This window comes from Leuciscus leuciscus (genome assembly GCF_965113295.1).
Source record: "Leuciscus leuciscus genome assembly, chromosome: 14".
Classification (NCBI taxonomy): Eukaryota; Metazoa; Chordata; class Actinopteri; order Cypriniformes; family Leuciscidae; genus Leuciscus; species Leuciscus leuciscus.
The window spans coordinates 12,847,497-12,870,018 of NC_138738.1; the positions used below are offsets into that span (position 1 = coordinate 12,847,497).

The 22,522-nt window shown below is 39.2% G+C and overlaps 1 protein-coding gene across 1 annotated transcript in view; it reads right to left on the minus strand.

Moving 5' to 3' along the window:
- Positions 1-1,523: 1,523 nt before the first annotated feature.
- Positions 1,524-22,522, minus strand: part of herc2 (HECT and RLD domain containing E3 ubiquitin protein ligase 2) — a 69,401-nt gene continuing 48,402 nt past the window's right edge. Inside the window, exons 61-92 of the mRNA XM_082137227.1 lie at positions 22,131-22,212; positions 20,576-20,747; positions 20,305-20,449; positions 19,903-20,128; positions 19,639-19,810; positions 19,336-19,522; positions 18,983-19,120; positions 18,479-18,670; positions 18,211-18,364; positions 17,454-17,561; positions 17,229-17,360; positions 16,986-17,144; positions 15,028-15,146; positions 14,794-14,919; positions 14,553-14,708; positions 14,107-14,222; positions 13,780-13,978; positions 13,408-13,622; positions 12,497-12,674; positions 11,850-12,011; positions 11,669-11,760; positions 11,422-11,561; positions 10,286-10,473; positions 9,968-10,165; positions 9,806-9,889; positions 8,414-8,555; positions 8,104-8,298; positions 7,861-7,973; positions 4,331-4,521; positions 4,130-4,235; positions 3,827-4,039; positions 1,524-2,541 (exon numbers count right to left, since the gene is read on the minus strand). Coding sequence (XP_081993353.1) covers positions 2,269-2,541; positions 3,827-4,039; positions 4,130-4,235; positions 4,331-4,521; positions 7,861-7,973; positions 8,104-8,298; positions 8,414-8,555; positions 9,806-9,889; positions 9,968-10,165; positions 10,286-10,473; positions 11,422-11,561; positions 11,669-11,760; positions 11,850-12,011; positions 12,497-12,674; positions 13,408-13,622; positions 13,780-13,978; positions 14,107-14,222; positions 14,553-14,708; positions 14,794-14,919; positions 15,028-15,146; positions 16,986-17,144; positions 17,229-17,360; positions 17,454-17,561; positions 18,211-18,364; positions 18,479-18,670; positions 18,983-19,120; positions 19,336-19,522; positions 19,639-19,810; positions 19,903-20,128; positions 20,305-20,449; positions 20,576-20,747; positions 22,131-22,212 — 5,073 coding nt within the window. The 3' untranslated portion in view covers positions 1,524-2,268. The remainder of the gene's footprint in view (positions 2,542-3,826; positions 4,040-4,129; positions 4,236-4,330; positions 4,522-7,860; positions 7,974-8,103; positions 8,299-8,413; positions 8,556-9,805; positions 9,890-9,967; positions 10,166-10,285; positions 10,474-11,421; positions 11,562-11,668; positions 11,761-11,849; positions 12,012-12,496; positions 12,675-13,407; positions 13,623-13,779; positions 13,979-14,106; positions 14,223-14,552; positions 14,709-14,793; positions 14,920-15,027; positions 15,147-16,985; positions 17,145-17,228; positions 17,361-17,453; positions 17,562-18,210; positions 18,365-18,478; positions 18,671-18,982; positions 19,121-19,335; positions 19,523-19,638; positions 19,811-19,902; positions 20,129-20,304; positions 20,450-20,575; positions 20,748-22,130; positions 22,213-22,522) is intronic.

Sequence of the window (22,522 nt, forward strand, 5' to 3'; positions counted from 1 at the left end):
TCTCTGAGATGGTTCTACACCTTCATTTGAGTCCAGCTGTGTTTGATTATACTGATTGGACTTGATTAGGAAAGCCACACACCTGTCTATATAAGACCTTAAAAGCTCACAGTGCATGTCAGAGCAAATGAGAATCATGAGGTCAAAGGAACTGCCTGAAGAGCTCAGAGACAGAATTGTGGCAAGGCACAGATCTGGCCAAGGTTACAAAAAAATGTCTGCTGCACTTAAGGTTCCTAAGAGCACAGTGGGCTCCATAATCCTTAAATGGAAGACGTTTGGGACGACCAGAACCCTTCCTAGAGCTGGCCGTCCGGCCAAACTGAGCTATCGGGGAGAAGAGCCTTGGTGAGAGAGGTAAAGAAGAACCCAAAGATCACTGTGGCTGAGCTCCAGAGATGCAGTCGGGAGATGGGAGAAAGTTGTAGTAAGTCAACCATCACTGCAGCCATCCACCAGTCGGGGCTTTATGGCAGAGTGGCCCGACGGAAGCCTCTCCTCAGTGCAAGACACATGAAAGCACACCTGAAGGACTCCAAGATGGTGATAAATAAGATTCTCTGGTCTGATGAGACCAAGATAGAACTTTTTGGCCTTAATTCTAAGCGGTACGTGTGGAGAAAACCAGGCACTGCTCATCACCTGTCCAATACAGTCTCAACAGTGAAGCATGGTGGTGGCAGCATCATGCTGTGCGAAAACCTTCTCCAGAGTGCTCTGGACCTCAAACTGGGCCGAAGGTTCGCCTTCCAACAAGACAATGACCCTAAGTACACAGCTAAAATAACGAAGGAGTGGTTTCACAACAACTCCGTGACTGTTCTTGAATGGCCCAGCCAGAGCCCTGACTTAAACCCAATTGAGCATCTCTGGAGAGACCTGAAAATGGCTGTCCACCAACGTTTACCATCCAACCTGACAGAACTGGAGAGGATCTGCAAGGAGGAATGGCAGAGGATACCCAAATCCAGGTGTGAAAAACTTGTTGCATCTTTCCCAAAAAGACTCATGGCTGTATTAGATCAAAAGGGTGCTTCTACTAAATACTGAGCAAAGGGTCTGAATACTTAGGACCATGTGATATTTCAGTTTTTCTTTTTTAATAAATGTGCAAAAATGTCAACAATTCTGTGTTTTTCTGTCAATATGGAGTGCTGTGTGTACAATAATGAGGGGAAAAAAAATGAACTTAAATGATTTTAGCAAATGGCTGCAATATAACAAAGAGTGAAAAATGTAAGGGGGTCTGAATACTTTCCGTACCCACTGTGTGTGTGTGTATATATATATATATATATATATATAAATAATGTAATTTAGAAAGAAAAAAATGCTGTGCGAGTTTCAAATAATATATTGACAAATATTTTGACTGATAAATTTAGACTACATCGTTATCAGCTAGTATGTTTTTTCCTCCCTTTTTAAAATGTATAACATTTTCCCCCAATTCAAATTTGCAATACAAACACAAAAATATACAATTATTTAAATTCAAAATATAAAAAACAACAACAATAAACTTACAAGAGAAATTTGGTTTAAATTTATTAACAGAAATTACCATTTATTTATAACATGGGAATGAGATTTCTCATAAACACATGGCACAATCAAATTATATACATTCCATAAGGAGAACAGTGCAGATACATTATGGGAGGAGAGGATACAGTGACCGACGAACTAAAAACAACCCCTGATCAGGCTTCCACTGATCAAATGAGAACACAAAATGTCCTGCTCCAAGTTAAAAAGGTTCTTGAAGAAACACTGCTGTTTCCAAATAAAGAGGCGAAGCTAAAATTCATAATACTAGCTATTTAACACAAAATTGATGTGAAGATCTTTACAGAGACGCCTGTCAGGAGTCGTCTACCACAGTGCTAGGCTAAGCGGTCTGTCCTCTGTAATAAAACGTGAGCACAACGTTTAACACAAAGAGATGTGTAGTTTCTCCTCTCTTCCTGGTTCTCTTCACAACAAAGATAAAAAAAAACAACAATCTCTCTATCTTGCTTTTCACCAGCTTATAGTGCTTTAAAGCTAATTGCACATAATGATATACACATATTTCTCTTCATTTAGTTGTATTTGTGTCTATGCACATATTAATAAGTGAGGTTAAAACAAACATCTTCGATTCAGTTTTCATTTGAACTTTTTCTTCTTGTCAGCTTATTTTCAAGACCACACTGTGTGTGTGTGTGTGTGTGTGTGTGTGTGTGTGTTTGTTTGTGATACAGAGTTTAACCAGGGGTTAAGAGTTCAGTGTCCTGTCAGGTAATCCTGTGTGGAGTCGGAAGCAAACGAGTCCGCATCCTCATTGTCAGAGTCGTCACTGCTGTCATCAGCGGCGGGTTCACCGCTCAAAGCAATCCGTGCGTAGTCATCCGTGTCAATGGACTTGCAGAAGTGAATGGCGTATTTGAGTTTCTCCTCCAAGACTAGCTTACAGGAGTAGCGAGGCAGCTTGAGCAGGAAGAAGCAGGTGTAGGACTCAGGGAGGAAATGGTCGGGTGGGTTGTATTTATCCAGAACCTGGACAAATAGGGCAAAAACTCAAAAAATGAGCCATTATATTTTATAACACACACACATGGTGCACGTTGGATGGGTTTATAATCAGCACGTTTGCTCTAGACAGAGCTGCTCAGTTGCTTACTCTCATGACACATTGCAACACAGCTAAAAGTTTCCTAATATATTTGACCATTATAAGTAGCCAACATTTACCTGTTGATGCCTTCACAAGCACCCATTAAAAGCTGTTGAATTGAGTCAGGTGTTGAGTTAAAATATCATCAGAATAAATGTAAGTATAATACAAATATAATTATTCTTTTAAATGGTTTGTAAGTTTTCGTGTGGAGAAAATAAAATACTATGAAAATACGTAGTTTCAGTTAAGACTTTTTTTCACTGGATTTAGTCTAGTTAGTCTTGTATCAAACACAATATGATTTTCGTTGATCGAGATCTGGCAGCAGCAGCACATTTTTCCTCTGGGGCGAGCGATCCGCGGACAGCTTTCCCTGCGCATTAAATCCACCATATGCCAACAAACCAATGCGAACGCGGGACAGTGATGACGATACATAACAACAGAGCGTAGGTGCCAAAGCTGCTGTGGATCCGCTTACCCGGAACTATCAGTGAGTGGCAGATTTGAAGAAAATTATGCTTGTTTGGCACATAAATAAATGACGGAGAGTTACATACATATAATTGCCAACATTTTATCGTGTAAGCTTTATGGTACACCACAAACAAGGGAATTTATAGTAATTTATAGTGTTAATACTAATCAGCAAGTCCATGAATGGCTTAGGTATGCAGAGAATTCAGAGCTTATATGGGCAGCACGCCACTGAGACATACATACATATACTCTGTGTGTGTGTGTGTGTGTGTGTGTGTGTGTGTGTGTGTGTGTGTGTGTGTGTGTGTGTGTATATATGTGTGTGTATACACACACACACATATATATACATATGTATATATACACATATACATATATATATACATATATATGTATGTATGTATGTTTGTATGTATATATATGTGTGTGTGTGTGTGTGTGTGTGTGTGTGTGTGTGTGTGTGTGTGTGTGTGTGTGTGTGTGTGTGTGTGTGTGTGTGTGTGTGTGTGTGTGTGTGTGTATACACACATACATACACACACACACTATATATATAACTATATATACATTCATTTTGACAGCAGAAAGAATTAATTTGGGTTTGGATTGACATATGGGTGGGTAGATTTAAATTTTGGGGGGGAACTATTCCTTTTATTGACACTTTTCAAAGTCACAAGTTACCTGCACCACAAAGTCCCGTCCACGGAAGTCCGCAATGGTCCTGGGGAGGCGCGTGCGACCCCAGACGAACCTGAGGAAGAGCGAGCGTTCTGTGTTAGAGAAAGACTCCATCACCTCCCAGAACCACTGGATCAGAGGAGATGTGGGCTCCACCCCCTTATACGTGGCCACAGATTTGAGCAGGTGCAGGGGGATGTCCGGGCTACCACACACCTAGACAACACAAACACGTGACATGAAGTCTAACAAGAACTCCTGACAACATATTTGCTCAGTGTGCGTTTCTGTTGAAGACACACTCACCATGGTCTCCAGCTCATAGCCGGTAAAGAGAGAGAGGAGAGGCACCGGTACCACACGTGCCATACCTTCCCTTACTGCCGACACCTGCTCATCGTACTCATGCAGCCTGGAAGAACAAAACAACAACATACCAGTAATATTTATTTATTTATTTTCTCAGAATGTGTTGGTAACACTTTTTTTCTCTCAAATTAGTCCCACCTGTAGTTTATTGCTAGCCGTACATATTCGCTTCGGTTCTCTAAGGTGATGTGGGAATATTTGGAGCTAAGTTGGACTTCCTGTCCACAGGCACTGGGCACAGTGAAGGGCAAGGGCATAGCCTCAAACTCCTCCGCAGATGCCTCGTTATCTCGGATATACATCAGACCGGGGATGAAGTCCTTGTCCACCTAACACAAAAGGAATGTGAGGTTGGATTAAAAATATTAAAAAAGCAAGCAAAACTTTATTTCAATAAATATACTATATATATATATATATATATATATATACACACACACAGCTCAAAAGGACAAAGGGAAGATTTTTTTTAAACAAATGAATACTTTAATTTGGCCTTAAACTGATCAAATGTGACAGTAAAGATATTTGTTATGTTACATAATATTTCTATTTAAATGCTGTTCTTCAAACTTTCGATTCATCAAAAATCCTGAAAAAAGTATTACGATTTCCACAAAAATATTAAGCAGCACAACTGTTTTCAACATTGATAATAATAGGAAATGTTTCTTAAGCACCAAATCAGCATATTTGAATTTTATTTTTTATTTTTTATAATTTCTGAAGGATTATGTGAAAATTCTGCTTTGAAATCACAGGAATAAATTACATTTTTAAAATATATTAAAATAGAAGACTATTTTAAATTGTGATCTGATGTGAAAATGACTGTGTTTATCAAAACCGTAATATTGTAAAATATTAAGATAATTCTTTCAAAATCTTACAAACTCCAAACTTTAAACTACAGTGAATTTAAATAAAAGTTTGCCACTTTTCAGATTTAGGTACCAGAAATCCTTCAAGTTGTAGTTGGATGATCTGAGTGATCTAGCAAGAGAATGTGTCCATGACTTAGGTTTATTCAAGATTCATTCAACAAAGATGATTAAAGATAATCTGAACCTGTGCAAATGACGATAAAAAAGGAATGAAAGGAATGTGTGGGTGTTTTAGAGTGCATCATAGTCAGAGTCTCACTGTTGTCTTGTGCTTGGTAATCTTTCTCTTTAACCTTTCTGATATCTCCAGGCAAAAGCAACAAACAACAGCTGCTCTGTGAGCAAGAGACATCCTTCGTTGAGAAACGCCATCACTACAGACGTCTCAGCAACACATGATCTCAGCGTGAACGCAGGAGATGCATACACTCGCATTCATTTTTGCACATCACACGTGCAAGTGCGCACACTCACACACTTTATATCTCAGAGATCGTTCAACTAAAACAGTAATATTTGTATAACTGCATAACATTCCTGTAATTTGATGTAAGCAACTGCTGAGAAATGCAGTTTTACTGTAGCACAAACATGCCACATACTGTAGATTTAGAGAAAGCTGCTTACAGTATATATGCATCAAAGGTGGTAGGTTTATGACTGGCATCTATGTCAGCTGACCACCATCAGAACAAATGTACAAAATGCACAAGAGGTATGTGCTCTCATTCCATTCATTTATATAATGGATTCAAGAGGCCTTGCCATAAGCTCCAACTACAGACATACCTTGTCATGTAATCCTGATGTACTGATTGGAAGAAGAGAGAAAAAAAGAAAAAGAAAACACCAACCCCCTCTCCCTGCCCCCCCAAAAAACAAAAACAAATAACACTACAAATTATATTTTTTATTTAACCAAAAAAAAAAAAAAATCTAGGTTTTAATTTGTAATAATTTCAGTTAATGATAACCTTGGTTTCTCACAGACAGACAGACTTCCTGGGAAAACCAGGTTGCTGCTAGAGGAGGTGTTAGTCAGGCCAGCAGGGGGCGCTCACCCCGTGGTCTGTGTGGGTCCTAACGCCCCAGAATAGTGAGATAAATATATAGTACTGTGCAAAAGGTTTCTTCAAGCATCTCGGAGACGTTCCCGCAGTTCTTCTGGATTTAGTCTGTCTCAGTTTTTTCTGTTTCTTCATGTAATCACAGACGGACTCGATGATGGTTAGATCAGATAATACCGGCTGTTGTTAGACTCCTTGTGCATACATAAATCTCGCTGGATTATTACAATTAATGGTAAAAAGAATGTTTGGACATGTAAACTGATATTTCCTACTGACACACTACAGCAAAAGATATAAATAACTGACTTAAAACTGGGGGGGGGGGGTATTAACATGCCTAAGACTTTTGCACAGTACTAATATATATATATATATATATATATATATATATATATATATATATATATATATATTAGGGGTGTAACGGTTCACAAAATTCACGGTTCGGTTCGATACGATACACTTGTGTCACGGTTCGGTACGGTTCGGTTCGGTATGTTTCCATAGGCTACAGCAAAAATAAATAAATGGCAGAGAAATTTCCTTGAATTAAATTTTTTTTCATTATTATTTTATTTAATGAAACTAACATCATAAAGTATTTTTAACATTCTCAGTATTTTTACTGAGCAATAATGGAGCTATACTTGACTCTTCTTATGAGCATATAAAACAAAATAGCTCCATGGACAAAATGAAATGTAATATTGTAGTAGTAGGCTAGTTATATAAACAAAGGTTTATTTTAGTTCAGATTAACATTTGAGGGCAGCAATTGTATTCATAATGTCAAAATAAAACAGACGTAATGTTACTTGAAAGCATTATGGCCCACTATTCCTGACAAACTTCCATACCTTGCAGTTAGTGTTACTACAGCAAATCCATTCCACGGTGAATGTTGCTGATCTGTGGACACCGGCCAGTTCATTCATGGCACGATGTTTCTTCCTGGTTTCCACGTCAGCGCTGTTTGATCCGTTAATAACAGAGAAATGTGCATGTTTCTCACTAGATCTCGCAGCGATGTTATTACTTCAGTGGCGAATTCAAAAAGCACTTGAAATTCAAATGCTTTCTTTACTGGTCTGGATCTCTTAGCGCTGTGTGGTGTTGCTTGATCAGGCTCGCGCATAGGGCTCGCGAGTCCCGCTTCACAGGTCAAAACTGATAAACGGTCCACACAAACACAATAAGAGTAGCTCAGTTTCGTTCCTTACATTGCATTTGCCAGTTGATGTTGTGGTCGCGCCAGCCTCTATGAGCGCGCTTGCCACCCGCGCCGCGCCTTCATTTGAAATAACGAAATTTTGGTCGGCAGAAAAAATGGTCCAACGAAGTACCGAAAACCGAACCGAAAGGTTCGATACGAATACGCGTATCGTTACACCCCTAATATATATATATATATATATATATATATATATATATATATATATATATATATATATATATATATATATATATATATATATATATATATATATATATATATATATATATACACACACACTAATTGGCTTCATCACTCTGTCTCTCCTCCACCAATAAGCTGGTGTGTGGTGGGCATTCTGGCGCAATATGGCTGCCGTTGCATCATCCAGGTGGATGCTGCACATTGGTGGTGGTTGAGGAGATTCCCCATTCTATGGTTAAGTGCTTTGAGTGCAGAGAAAAGCGCTATATAAATGTAATGAAATATTATTATTATTACCTCACTGAGATCAGCAATGGTCAGGTTCATGCCTGCCAGCTGTTTCCACACAGGTTCAGCCAGGTACAGACTTAGAGGACTTCCTGTTCGGATTGCTATGCCAAGGAGCACCCCTGTACACAAATAAAAACATAATGGTATACCAACAGATCTAATGAAGGGAAATAATATAGCTGTGAAATTATAGACTTCCCATAAAGACTTGAAAGTATTTTTAGTTTAGGAAACACAAGCAGGTGGTACCTAGGAAGCGGAACATGCTGATATGCAGAGGGGACTTGGCAGCTGGGTTGAGCAGGAAGCAATCTCTGTTTGCTCCCGACTCGTCTCGCCCATTAGGAGTGACGATGAGGAGAGGAGTGAGACCGTTCTGTAGTTCCTCACACATTTCAGCAATAGATTCACTGTATCCACCACCACAGTCATCGACCGACTCGCCTACAAACACACACAATGTCAGAAACATGGTGTAGATGGGCCATGATCTAAGGGTCTGTTCCCCACCAATTCCACTCTTTCATGTAGAATCATCCCTCTCTAAGTACAAACTCACCCACAAACTTGACCTTCCAGACCCGGTGTGGCAGCAAAAGACTGTCAGGGCTGAAAGAGCTCATCTTCGCACACATTTGCCCAAACACTGACTTGGTGCCATCTGGCCCTGCCAGTCCTCCTTTACTGCGGGAACGCTTGACCTGATACAAAGAATGAGAAAGGATTAATTATTACAGGCTTCTCCATATACAGCAGCACTTCTGCTCTGAAGTACTGTATAAACACCACTCTTAAGATTTCCAGCAGATCCCTGCCAGACTCCAGGGGCCCTAATATTAGAGGGACACTGGACCCATGAAGATACATATTTGGGGGTAAATCTCATGATGAGCAGGTCCAAAAATAAATCACAAATTCATATGATGTTTAATGAACATCTCTCAAAATATTAAGATTTAGGGCTGCTAACTCTCACTCAAAATGGTAACGAAAATAAAATGAGTTAATCAAATGGTGTACACAGCACTTGTGTGTCCATGCCGACAGGAAGACGCAGAAAATGCAATCGTAATTTCGGTGATTAGGGAAAGGGAGACAATTTTACGGAGGACCCGCAAGCTATTTTTGCCCATTAAAAGTAATTGTTCATTTTGGATTCTGCTTACCATCCTAATGAACTCTCAAACCAAGTGGGAAACGCAAGTAAAAATTTGCTTTGGTGAGGAAATAAGGTCCAATATTTTTTGGTCCAAATACATTTAAATACATTTTAAAATTGCAACAAAGAATAATCGTCTGATTCTTACTAATGAAAAAAACAAAAACAAAACAATTTTACAAAAAATTCTTATAATGTTGAAACATCATAATAACAACAACAACTTGTGGGTAACTGTCCTTCGGATGAGACGTAAAACCGAGGTCCTGACTCTCTGTGGTCATTAAAAATCCCATGGCATTTCTCGTAAAGAGTAGGGGTGTAACCCCGGTGTCCTGGCCACATTCCACCCATTGGCCCTTACCAATCATGGCCTCCTAATAATCCCCTTACATTGAATTGGCTCTATCACTCTCTCTCCTCTCTCCACCTATAGCTGGTGTGTGATGAGCGCACTGGCGCCGTTGTACTGTGGCTGCTGTCGCATCATCCAAGTGGATGCTGCACACTGGTGGTGGTTGAGGAGAGATCCCCTGATATGATTGTAAAGCGCTTTGGGTGTACAGTAGTACATATGAAAGCGCTATATAAATGCCTCATTCATTCATTCATTCAACTATTTAATTTACTGTCATGAGCACCTGTTTATTGCAAATATGCAACACATTTTAAATGTTATAAATACACAATTTATTTAGTTAAGACAGTGAAATTTACTGTATTTGAGGCCAAATTAGGATATGGTTGAATGCAAATCTCAAATCAAGCGAGTAGTTTTTAAAGCACGTGTACCTGTATCCTGTTCAGCTCCACCACTGGGCCATGCTGTCGGTCTCTAACCATAGTGGCCTGCACAACCTTACGGAATGCTGCCTCCTATAGACATAAAAAAATTCAATTTTGTAAGTAAGAGTTGTAATTAAAATAAATAATACTCCTTTAAAATATCCTCACCTTGCCCTGTGATATGAGGATTCCACGGAGTGTGTCAAAGCCAACGGAGACACCGTGTCCAGTCTCGCCCAGTCGTCCTTCCAGGTCAAACATTGGGATGCAGGGGCAGAAGAGCTCCGAGATGTGGTGAAGTAGCAGTAATCGGTTCCTCAGGCCTATGATGGCAATCTCCTGCAAGTGGTTGTACTCCATAGGAACCTACAGACAAGCATTTAATTATTTACATGCAGCATTTAGCACATTTAAAAGGCTGAATGGTTAAATATTTAGTTCTTTGAAACGTCTTTGTAGTCTGAGTTATATTTGGTGGCATGGTACCTGAGCAGGCAGTTTTCCAGCATTGGTAGGTTTACTAGTGGACCAGGCAAGTGTGTGTGCTGAGCCACAAGCCACGCGGTTGATCTTCTTGCCCTGCAGTGCTGCCACCAGCCTAGGCCGCTGAATAGCATTGGTGGTCCCATCGCCGAGCTGACCCTCATCATTGTCACCCCATGTGTACACTTCCCCTGTGTGTTTACATTCATGTTATTAGCATATACTTCACAAAAAGGTGCCAGACAAAAGAAAATACTAAATAGCTATATATAGAGTATCTGCATTTTAAGGCTTTTTAAGACCTGCACAAATAAAATGAATACCATATATGAGATGGGTAGAGCATAATCTCAAAAAATTATTTTAACAACTTTACCATTCAAATAATAAAGGTTTTGACAAAAACAAAATGTTAAACCTCACATTTCAGCCTTAAACCATTTTTTGAGTCAAAATTCTAAATGAGTACATTTATATTATTTAAAATATGATTTATATCCTAATTCTAAAAAATTTATCTTCTTTTCAATCCACCGGCTGAATGAAAATGCAGACGGCGCTTTATTTCTGCAGATGGCGCAGAAATATAGTGATTACCCTGGTAACCCGTTTACAATGCAGCTGCACTTTTTAGAAATGCAACGAGTTTGTAGGCATGATATATACGATATAAGGTAAAAATGATCATAATTCTTTAACAGTAGAGCATAAGCTATCGATTGGCATAAATGCACTGTATTCATAATTTGTAAACAGCCCTGAAACTGCGATTTTGTAGAACGTGCAACAGCTTTTCCTTTGAAATGTGCAGCGGTCAAATTTATTTAATTAAATCAACGCCTTTCGAATTTTAATATTCACAAGCCATTTCACAATTCCGGTTTTATTGCCCCCAAATTTAAGACATCTTGAAATTATAATTAATAACTTTTCTTATACCATTTAAGATACTTAATACTTGTTATGGCCTTAAATTACAACTACATTTAAGACTTTAAGGACATGTGGGGACCCTATATATAAAATATGAATGCTATAAAGACCCTATACAGATCTTAAACAAGATTATGATAAGGGTTACAAAGGCCTGCTTAACACAAATAAAAACAAGGTTTAAAAACATAGTCCAGATGACCTACCATCCTCTGTGCAGCATACACAGTGAAGAGAACCAGTTGCTATGGCGATGACCTTCTTGCCTTGCAAACCCTGGACCTGCCGGGGTCTGCGAACATGATCATCCGAGCCATGTCCCAGCCTGTGGTAATCACCCTTCCCCCTAAAACACACATGAACATGTAAATTACTCTATATGTGTCCTAAAAAAAAATAAAAATAAAAATAAAAGATAAGCTTACGGTACAACTGTATTGAGGGATTGATTACCATGTGTAAACTGCTCCAGACTTGGTGAGAGCCACAGAGAACTGAGAGCCGCATTCCACTTTCACAACACCCAACCCAGTTAATGAGTCAATCTAAGCAGAGAAAGAGAATGAGATGTGAATACAGGAATCACTAAACAAGAAAATCTTTGACACTTGAGTATCTGCACAAGCAGTCTCACCTTCATAGGCACTTTACATCCGTCACTACCTCCTCGGCCCAATTTGCCATAGTCTCCATCCCCCCATGACCACACCATGTCATCATCAGTCAGACACAGAGTCTGGGCGTCCCCACTGCCACATGCAACGTCTATCACCCGGTGACCCTGCAGAGCCTCCACCTATACACATGCACAGGCAATGCACATATTATACATTATATATTATACTATTAACAAAATTATCCCTTTTCAAAAATGTCCAGTTCCAATATTCAAAAAATTTAAATAAATTGAACTACCATTAACAAGCCTGACCCATTTGAGTGATTCAGTTTGATTGCTTAGTTTAGTTATTTATATATTTTAAAAATCATTTAGAAATAATTAAAAAAATTATTGTTATGCAAGTTATAAATGGATTTCCATAATTTTTCCAGTCGCTCATTAAAAAATAATTTTTCTAAACATAGAGATTGTACATAGCAATTGCTGATGAACTAATAATTACTGAATATAAAATATTATACAAGTACAATATGAAATTATGATATAATGTATTATATTATTTTTTTTAAATGAGGTGTACATTTATGTTATTCCCTAATTGCAATTTTCATTGTTTTCATGCTAAATAAATATGCATTAAAAATGACTAATGAACACACCAGTTTTGGTTTAAGCTGGTCCTCACTGTCTCCATGACCAAGGCGACCATAACGCCCTTTCCCCCATGTGTAGAGCTCTCCGGTGGATGTGATGCAGGCACTATGAGCCCCACCAGCTGCAATGTCCACCACTTCCACACCTCTGAGAGACTCAATCACGCGTGGACGGTCACAAGGGCTGGGGAAAAGACCACACATACTGTACTGATTAATACAAGCTGCTATAACAAATCAGTGATAGTCCAGCGCACATATTTGAGTGGGTAATGACTTCTGGTTCTTTAAGGAACTACAGAAAGAACTGTGGTACTATACAGTGATGGTATTAGCTAGAAATACAATGGTATTCTGACATATCCCATGGTATAAAATTCAGAATTTACATGATACTCAAAGACACTGTGAACGAGTCCACTTTAGACATTTTACAAACTACAAGTCACTTTGTAACTTACTCTTATTAGAGTATTAGTAGACAGTTAGGTTAGGGATAGTAGAGTATTAGTAGACAGTTAGGTTAGGGATAGTAGAATAAGTTACTTTAAGTCAGTAGAATGTATGTTGGGGAAACATAAAAATAAAGTGTTAGCAGATATTAAGCAGACAGTCTACTAATACTCTAATAACTGGTAGTTGACATGTAGTTACAAAGTTACTCATAGTTAACAGAATGTCTAAAGTGGACTATCGAAATAATGTGTAACCAAAGACACTTCAAAAGAATACCACTGTATGGGTTCTAAAAATCATGGTACAACTATGGTACCACGTCCGATAATATACTTTTCTGTAAGCATTGTGAAAATGGAAAACAGCTGAATAATGAAAGCATGCAGAAAGTCACTGCATGAAGATGAACCCAAGGTGCCCATATGAAAAGACAACAGTAGTAACCACAGTATGAGGCTGACCTTCTGTTTCCATGACCCAGTTTCCCATCTTCAGCCTCTCCCCAGGAGTACAGTTCTCCTTCAGAGGAGAGAGCCAAACAGTGCTTGCCCCCAGAGTTCACAGCCACCTTCCGGATGAAAACATGCTGGATTGACTCCAGCAGGGTCGGAGTGGAGACAGACTCTGTGCCTCCTATTCCCAGCCTACCACCGGCACCATATCCTGTAGCATACAGCTGAGAACAGCAAAGACAAGTTACTAAGGACATTATTCAGCTGACATAGTGACTGACACTAGAGATTATACAACATAGGTCTGTATTTAATTATGTATAAGCTGAGAAGAGAAAAATGTTAAGTCTTTTAAAATGTAAAAAGCAGATAAAGCCTTACTTTCCCATCAGCAGTGACAGCAAACAAGGTCTGCTCTCCACCAATCAGCTGAACAGGTCGCAGTGTTGCAAGAGCTTCTGTTGGTGTGGGAACCTTGACTTTGGCCCCTTCAATACCACCTAACTGACCCCTGTGATTGTGTCCCCAGCCATAGATGGTCCCACTGCCACCCGCTGAGAGTGTCCAATCATCTGGCCGTCTATATAACAGTAAACATGAACAAATCACAAAATTTAACAAATTACTTTGGAATCCCGACCATTTAAAGCATCACTTAAAAGGTACAACATTTTTGCTTATGCTTCACTGGCTGAAACAATACATTACCTGTTCATCCACTGAACTAACTGCTCGTCCTGCTCTCTTTTAAACAGGTCATGACTCTCATGGAGCGTGTTCATGTTCTCATGGTCTGCCATCAGCTCGCGGACTTTCTTTGCCACCTGGTGAAAATGAAGAGAATTTAGGATCAGTATTAGTTGTACCAAAAAAAACAAAAACAAAAAACAGCGCAGTGCTGACATTATACATGGTTTTATAAACTAGAAAATGTTTTTTTACATTACAAATATTATAGTAAAAGATTATGTATGTACATACACATTTTTTTTACACAGGAAATCAAAGATAATTCATTAGATCAGATGCATATACATGTACATAAAAGAAGGTATAAATGTATAACATAGCTTTGCAAAATGCTTCAAGTTGATGTCAAGAATCTCAACCATCAAGAAGTTCTCTAATTTCAAACCAATATTAGAAATGCCTACCTCATCCAGGAAAGGGCGGGGCAAAGGGGTCCTCTTGTCCAGAGCCACTGCCACTCTGGAGGCGGTGCAATAGCGGCGGAACCACGCCCACTTGTGTGTCTCAGCACAGCATGGAAGAGTGTCCAACTCCAGATCACATGCAAGTGCCACCAACACCTAAACATTTCAAAATTAAAACATTATTTCTGGAAAACTCATCTCTCAAACTTACGAAGTACGTCTGTTAGGCAGACAAACAGACCTTGAAGAACGGGCTGTGGAGTAGCTGTTTGCCACCCCGGACTATAGGTTCCTCATACTCATACTGTCTCTGTAAAGCCTCAGGAAGTCCCTTCACCAGAGCAGCTAATGCACTTCCTGTAAAACTCTACACAACATTCAGAAAAAGTTAATTATACAACTAAAAATAAAGAAAATAATTATATTATATTAACACATATACAACCATACAATACAAAAATGTACATTGTCTAACCATAGAGCGAGCCTCTCCTTCGCTATCTCCTAAGAGGCGATTGATGTTTATAGATTGTCCATATTCGGTGGTAAGGAGCTTGCGTAGTCTCTGCAGGGCCCACATACGATGACCAGCAGCTGACCATGCACATAGAAACAGAAATACAGAAACAAAAATTTATTATAAAACATCTAATTTGAGATTTCAGGATGGCATTATATAACCTTGTAATATATACCCTTACAAAGACATTTAAATTTTAGACTAAAATTAGACTTGTATAATGTTGGAAAATATAATATAAAGTGCAAAATCCAGACTGGTGGAAAAGTAATTAATACTAATAATTAGTTGTATTATTAGTTATTTTGTATCTAATAAAACAAAATATTAAAAAATTATTCTGAAAATTTTACAATTCAAATAAACTACACGTTTAGGTAGCATTGTGGTTTTGATACAATTATAATGTCTATGATATAACATCCTAAACCATAAAATGATAATAATAATTATATATATATATATATATATATATATATATATATATATATATATATACATAAATATATACGTGTATATATTATATACACACACACACACACATACATACATACATACATACATACATACATACATATATACTATATTTAATTATATTATTATTTAAAGGTAGGGTAGGTAATCCTTTTTCTAAAAAAAAAATTCCAAATTTGTTTAAACTGTCTTTATATACCAATACATAATTAAAATGTAAGTACTCTGAAAAAGAAAATATAAAAATCGAGTGACTGTAGACCTTTTAATCTGCAATAAACACAGCTCATTATTTCCATTCACTCCACCCCCTCCCTTCTGAGCTCCTTCCAAAGCCACGCCCCCAAAACACATGAACGCGCGACGCCAAACGCTCAGGCTGGAACAAGACGCATTTATTTCCTGAGACGAGTGGAGAGGAAGGAGCGCAGTACATACAGTGACATCATGTCAGAATCACATGTAATAAAATACCTAACTTTATCACTATGAATATAAACAAATAAGATTTCTTTTAGTACTCACTATCAAGCTAGCATATCGATAATGGTAAAGTTTGATTCGGTAACGAGCTATATTTATAAGGCAAAACTAAAAACAGGTTGCATTGATACACGTTTTTCCATTACCATCAGTTACACTGTGATGAAGGTGAATTTCGTGTAAGATTCATAACATATACGGTGTTTTGCATGTAAGAGTTTCCATGATGAAAACATTGTTGACTCTAATGAAGACTAACGTACACTCCGAGTCCGGAGACAAGTACCGCATCGTCGGTTCGAGGACAGGTCCGGGGTCGAGGGCGAAGCAGAGGAGGTCGTTCAAGAGCGCGGGCAGGGTCCGAGGAAGTAGTTTTTGCCTTGTTTGCCTTCGCTGACTGCATAATAATGCAGGTGCTTTGAGCTGAATATTTCCGGGAACGGTGACATGTGATGAGTGCACGCAGGGCAGCGCGCGCAGTGGGGCTCGGGCACGAGACATGAAGGCATCTGATTGGTTCTTTACATTCGCACCGAATGGCAGTGATTGGTCAGAGTTTTTACTGTCCTGCAGCTGCTACAGAGGTCTGATTTTTTTCATTCCTTTTTCTAAACACATAATGTATTGACTACTATCAGGATGGAAGGACCATTTCACCCAGTATAAAAAAAAATGTTTCTGAACAGGATTACCTACCCTACCTTTAATTAAACCAATTTGTATTTTTTTGCATTCGTCAATAGGTGGCACAAAATACCCTCACAACATTTCTGAAAACAGTCAGTTCCATCCATAGACAAAGTCTATTTTTTTTTTTTTTTAAACAAACAACTTGGATTTTATTTATGAATGGCCTATTTCAATGTCAGAAAAGAAAACTTCACCAAAATGAGACGAGTTTGTGTGTATGATAATATAAAAACTGTAAACGCTTCTTTCAATGGTTCTTCTCTTACCCAATGCGCTGAGCTGGGCACAAGCAGCAAGTGAAGCTGCCAACCTTGGCACGATGCTGCGATTTGAAGCAAAGTTCAGGCGAAAGTCTAGCAGACATGTTACTAGATCCATCGAAGGGCAAGACAGAATGCAACGGTCTGATAGGAGGTCTTTAGGACCTGCGAATAATTCAATAAAAGGTCAAGTACTTCAGAATATCATAATACATATGAAGCATGAAAAATGAAGAGAGGTCATATTACCAGCAGCCGGCATGATGGGATAGACAGTGAAGCGCCAGCCCCAGCCATTAACAGAGCCGTCACTAGTGAACTTCCATTTGAGCTCATCTCCTGGAATCCTCAATTCACTGGACCAATCGGACCACTCACGGCCTGAAGGGGTGGAGACAAGTAAAGTTATGTGGCCAGTAGTTCAAACAACAACTTTTTGACTGGTGTTTAAATAAAAAGACAAAAGAATGTCACCTGATCGAACAGACACAATCCTATTGGCTCCGTCCATGATGGTAAGTGGGTCATGTCTCCTTTCTGTTGAACACTGGCGATCAAACTCTACCCTCAAACCTTCAGCACCTGAAACCATTTAAATACGATTTCTTATGAGATTTGAATATTTTTAATTACCGGTATTCATTATTTTTCACAGAGCATCTACACTACAATTCAAAGTTTGGGGTCAGTAATATTTTTCAAAGAAATTGCTGCACTTTTGATCAATTTAATACATCTTTTGAACTTTCTATTCAAAGGATCCTGAAAATAATGTATCATGGTTTCCACAAATATATTATGCACAATGATATTTTTTTTATTATTGATAATAATAAGAAATGTTTCTTGAGCATCAAATCAGCATATTAGAATGATTTCTGAAGGATCATGTGACACTGAAGACTGGAGTAATGATGCTGAAAATTCAGCATTTCCCAACACAAGAATACATAACATATGAACATATTTAAATTTTAATAATTTCACAATATTATTGTTTTTACTGTATTTATCATTGAATAATAATGGGTTGGTTCATTCACATCCTCATTAAAATACTATAGCTTTACATTTTCTGAAGAACTTTGCTTAATTGTGACAAAGTTTAACCCTTAGGTTTAGGGATGTGTTCAATTGAGCAATAATGACACTTTGGCAAGCACCACTAATGAGGTTGTAACGGCTGCTACATAATGAAGGATGCTCCATAAACAGAAAAGCATAAGGTGACCTGGTATTTTCACAGTTCCACTGGTGGAAGTGTCGTCAGTGTACGGGTGACTGCTCTCCACCACCACAGGCTGCGAGGACAGTCGTCCACTTTGAGAGTCTGTAGCCACATCCTCTAACTCAGTCACACACAGTTCCAGCAGCATATCTGCCACCTGCGTGCAAACAAATACATTCAGATATGAGTACACAAAGCACGAAAAGATGAAATTATTCCAATTTAGTTAGGAAAACATGTAATGAGTAACTGAAGAGCTGTTTTTTTTTACCTGTGTGAAGGCTGTACCCATGCCAGACAGCACAGCAGACAGCACTTCCTTGCCTTTATCACCTGAGCGCAGAGACACAGCCAGTTTCAACAGGTCCACCATCACACGTGTGTCATCGGGAACCAGCAGACCGGTGAACTCATCCAGATATTGTGGCTCTGGGCCCACTGCTTTACTCTGACTCTCAGAGTCCTGTTTCAATAAATCAAACCAGGCTAACTTCAGTTTATATAAAGGATTGTGGCACAACATACAAATGTAATCCAATTTTCAAACAGACTTAAAATGCATGCATTTCATTTGAATGATCAGGAACAAACATCTAAAAAGTATGATCAACAGGAACATTTAAATCAATCAATATTTGTTAAAAAAATTTATCAAACCAATGAAAAAAAAATAAAAAATAATAATAATAATAATAATAATAATAATAAAAAATTAAACAATAATCTATTTGTTTGAATTTATAAACAGTATTGCAATAAACCATTGGTGACTGACCTCCTTGGTTTTAGTCATAGTCTCAGCAATGATGCTGGCAGCACCAGGGTCATCTGTGACTGGGATGAAGGGCCGAGATGAGGCAGAGGCAGGGGTCACCACTGAAGACGGGGTAGTGGCATCCTCAGATGTGGTCACCTAGACCACACAATAACATATGACAGAAAGCACATTTAAATGCAGAGCATGTACTATTTTTTTTTTTTTTTTTTGACATTTAAATGGATTGTTTCGTAAAAGGAAAATAATTTTAAAAAATAGGCGAAAGAAGTTGAACATTATGGGATACTGAAAATTAAGCATTAAATAAACAAACGTGAATGATGCAGTCATGCACAGGCAGAATTCTTCACCTCTCCTCGTTTGCTGTCCATCCAGGGGTGCGGACTGACCCTCTCTTCTGTCTCTGAGAGCAGAGCTGGACCCTCAGCCTCACAGGGGCTGGAAGCTGATGAACAATCTGATGGTGGCACCGGAGAGCTGGAGGGACATTCCAATGGAATCATACAGGCAGGCATCAATGCTCCCACCACTGCATCCCTACGGATTTCAAATGACATGAGAGTGATTAAGTGATGCCAGAGCTTTTATTTTATGGAACAGAAAAACCAATAAACCTGGGATGCAAAGTAGTTCTGAAGCCATTGAAGTCATACCTGGCATACATGATCTGCAGGGATGAGAGCACATGGGACAGGGCCTGCTGTTTGGCCAGATTACCATCCAGAGAGAGCAGGATTTTTGCCAGAGATGGCCTATTGGGCTTCACACTGCTCACACCATTCAGCTTATTACTCAGTAAAGATGGGTCACTGTCTGATGGCACACCTATTAAAGAAAAAGAAAGAAAACCACCCACAAAATCTTAGATTTTAAGGCACACAGTGACACCAAGGTAATGGACATAGGGAAGATTTTACCAAGATAAGAGGCTCCAAGAGAGTCCCTGGCAGTCTGGAAGAGGACCGGCTCGTGAACGGAGGGTGTGGTGACATCTACAGTGGTCCAGGCCACGCTGTGAGAGGAGCCGCAAGCCACACGGGTAATTTTTTGCCCCTCTAGACCCTGCACCAGCGTAGGCTTCCTGTTGACCGTGGTTGTGCCGTTCCCCTGCTGCCCATGGTCATTATCCCCCCACGCGTACACCTATCAAAACAACACTTCATCGTACACAAGCACTAAAGCGAAATAGCTTTTCATCAATAAAAGGAGAGTTGTTTACTATGCTTGTTTTTTTTGTTTTTTTTTTGGCACATTAAACAACTCATGATGCAAAGTAAAAGGAAGGAGTTCTTGTGCAAAAAACAAACTGGTTGGCCCACCTGTCCAGTGTCTGTGACAGCCAGGCAGTGAAGAGCCCCTACAGCGACATGAACAATCTTCTTCCCCCTCAGTCCTTCAACCATCTGGGGTTTGCGCACGTGAACATCTGTGCCGTGACCCAGTCTGAAGTAATCGCCCTTACCCCTGCACAATGCAACAACATGAAATTTCAATCATGTTAGGGATTACTTGGAAACAAAACTAACTCATAAATCATGAATTGTATTGTAATGCCTCTGAAAAAAAACAAATATCCTTTTAAAATCCTACCAGGTCCACACAACTCCAGATTTGGTGAGGGCGAGGGAGAATTGAGCTCCACATTCGATCTGACACACTCCCTGCCCATTCAGACGCTCAATGTTCTGAGGAATGTTACAGCCTTCACTGCCGCCACGGCCCAGCTTCCCAAAGTCTCCATCTCCCCATGAGAACACCATTCCTACAAATCATACATTCATTTAACTTAGGCTATGTATAAAAAAATAAAATCTGAAGTCATTCAACCCCTAGTGTGTGTGTGTGTGTGTGTGTGTGTGTTTTTTTTAAGTCTACATTTATGTGACTAAAGTGTTGACAATACATTTCTGCGCAACTGAATGATTCTCTGTGCGTGCAATCTGCATGTGATGCACGAGCTTCTGTATGTGTGTGCGTTACAATACAGCACCCAATAGTTTAGAATGGCGTTTAACTTACATGTACAATAAGCTGTTTAAAACGTGCATTCTCCCGATCAATTTTGAGCATCTAGATAGTATAATCAAACATTGTGGAGCGCTCTCAGAGAAAGCATTTATTTGTTATTTAAACTGTTTGGACACAGAGGTTTAAAGTGGTCTTTCAAGATTTATTATCCTGTTGCACCCTCTACTGGCCAGGACCAGCGACGTCAAGCTTAAAGTGTCATGTCATAGCAGAGCATTAAAGGGATAGTTCGCCCAAAAATGATATTTAAGCCATGATTTACTCACCCTCAAGCCGTTCGAGATGCATATGTCAATCTTTTTTCAGACGAACACATTTTCAGTTATTTTAGAAAATGTCTTAGATCTTTCAGTGGTTATAATGTGAGGCAATGGGGTCCAGCTGCTTCAAGTCCGAGAATGTGCATGCATCCTTCACAAAAATAATCCACCCGGCTCCAGGGGGATAAACGAAGGCCTTCGTAGGACGTAGCGTAGGAAGCGTCGTGACGTAGAACGAACGTGACAGCGCAGCCAGAGAGCAGAGCAAAACAAAACTCTACGTTCGTTCTACGTCACGACGCTTCCTACGCTACGTCCTACGTCATACGCCAGCATCCATCTCCATGAACGCGCACCAACCGCCACCGGAAGCCAGTTATTTTCGTTTATAAAGTTTTAAATATGTACATTTTTACGACAAAACCGCACGGATTACCCTCGGAAGGCCTTCGTTTATCCCCCTGGAGCCGGGTGGATTATTTTTGTGAAGGATGCATGCACATTCTCGGACTTGAAGCAGCTGGACCCCATTGCCTCACATTATAACCACTGAAAGATCTAAGACATTTTCTAAAATAACTGAAAATGTGTTCGTCTGAAAAAAGATTGACATATGCATCTCGAACGGCTTGAGGGTGAGTAAATCATGGCTTAAATATCATTTTTGGGCGAACTATCCCTTTAAGATCGAGCACACACACACACACACACACACACACACACACACACACACACACACACACACAAACACACACACACACACACACACACACACACACACACACACACACACACACACACGCACCGAAACAATACCGCCTTAAATTAAATCTACAAAACAAAATGCAGGTATCTACCTTCATCTGTAAGGGCAAGAGTCTGGGCATCTCGACTTCCACAAGCCACCTGGACAACACGATGGCCTAAAAGCACCTTGACCTGCGAAGCAGATATAGAGTTTGATCTACTGCCATCAGGGACACACTGTACTAAACAGCATCACATTTATTTCAACTGTTGTACAAAGAGCATAAGCAAATTCTCTTTAAAACAAGTCAGTTCACTCTACGGTCATCTTGGCAATTTGATAGTTGTTTTCTATGTACGCAACAGGCATTCAAGTACAGCTCCTACTTACATGAATAGGGAAAGACAAAAATCTCCAAAACTGTCAAGATTCAGTTTTAACTGCATATAAAAAATAAATAAATCCTACAATAATGACATTATAAAATGTGTTTCTTTAGCT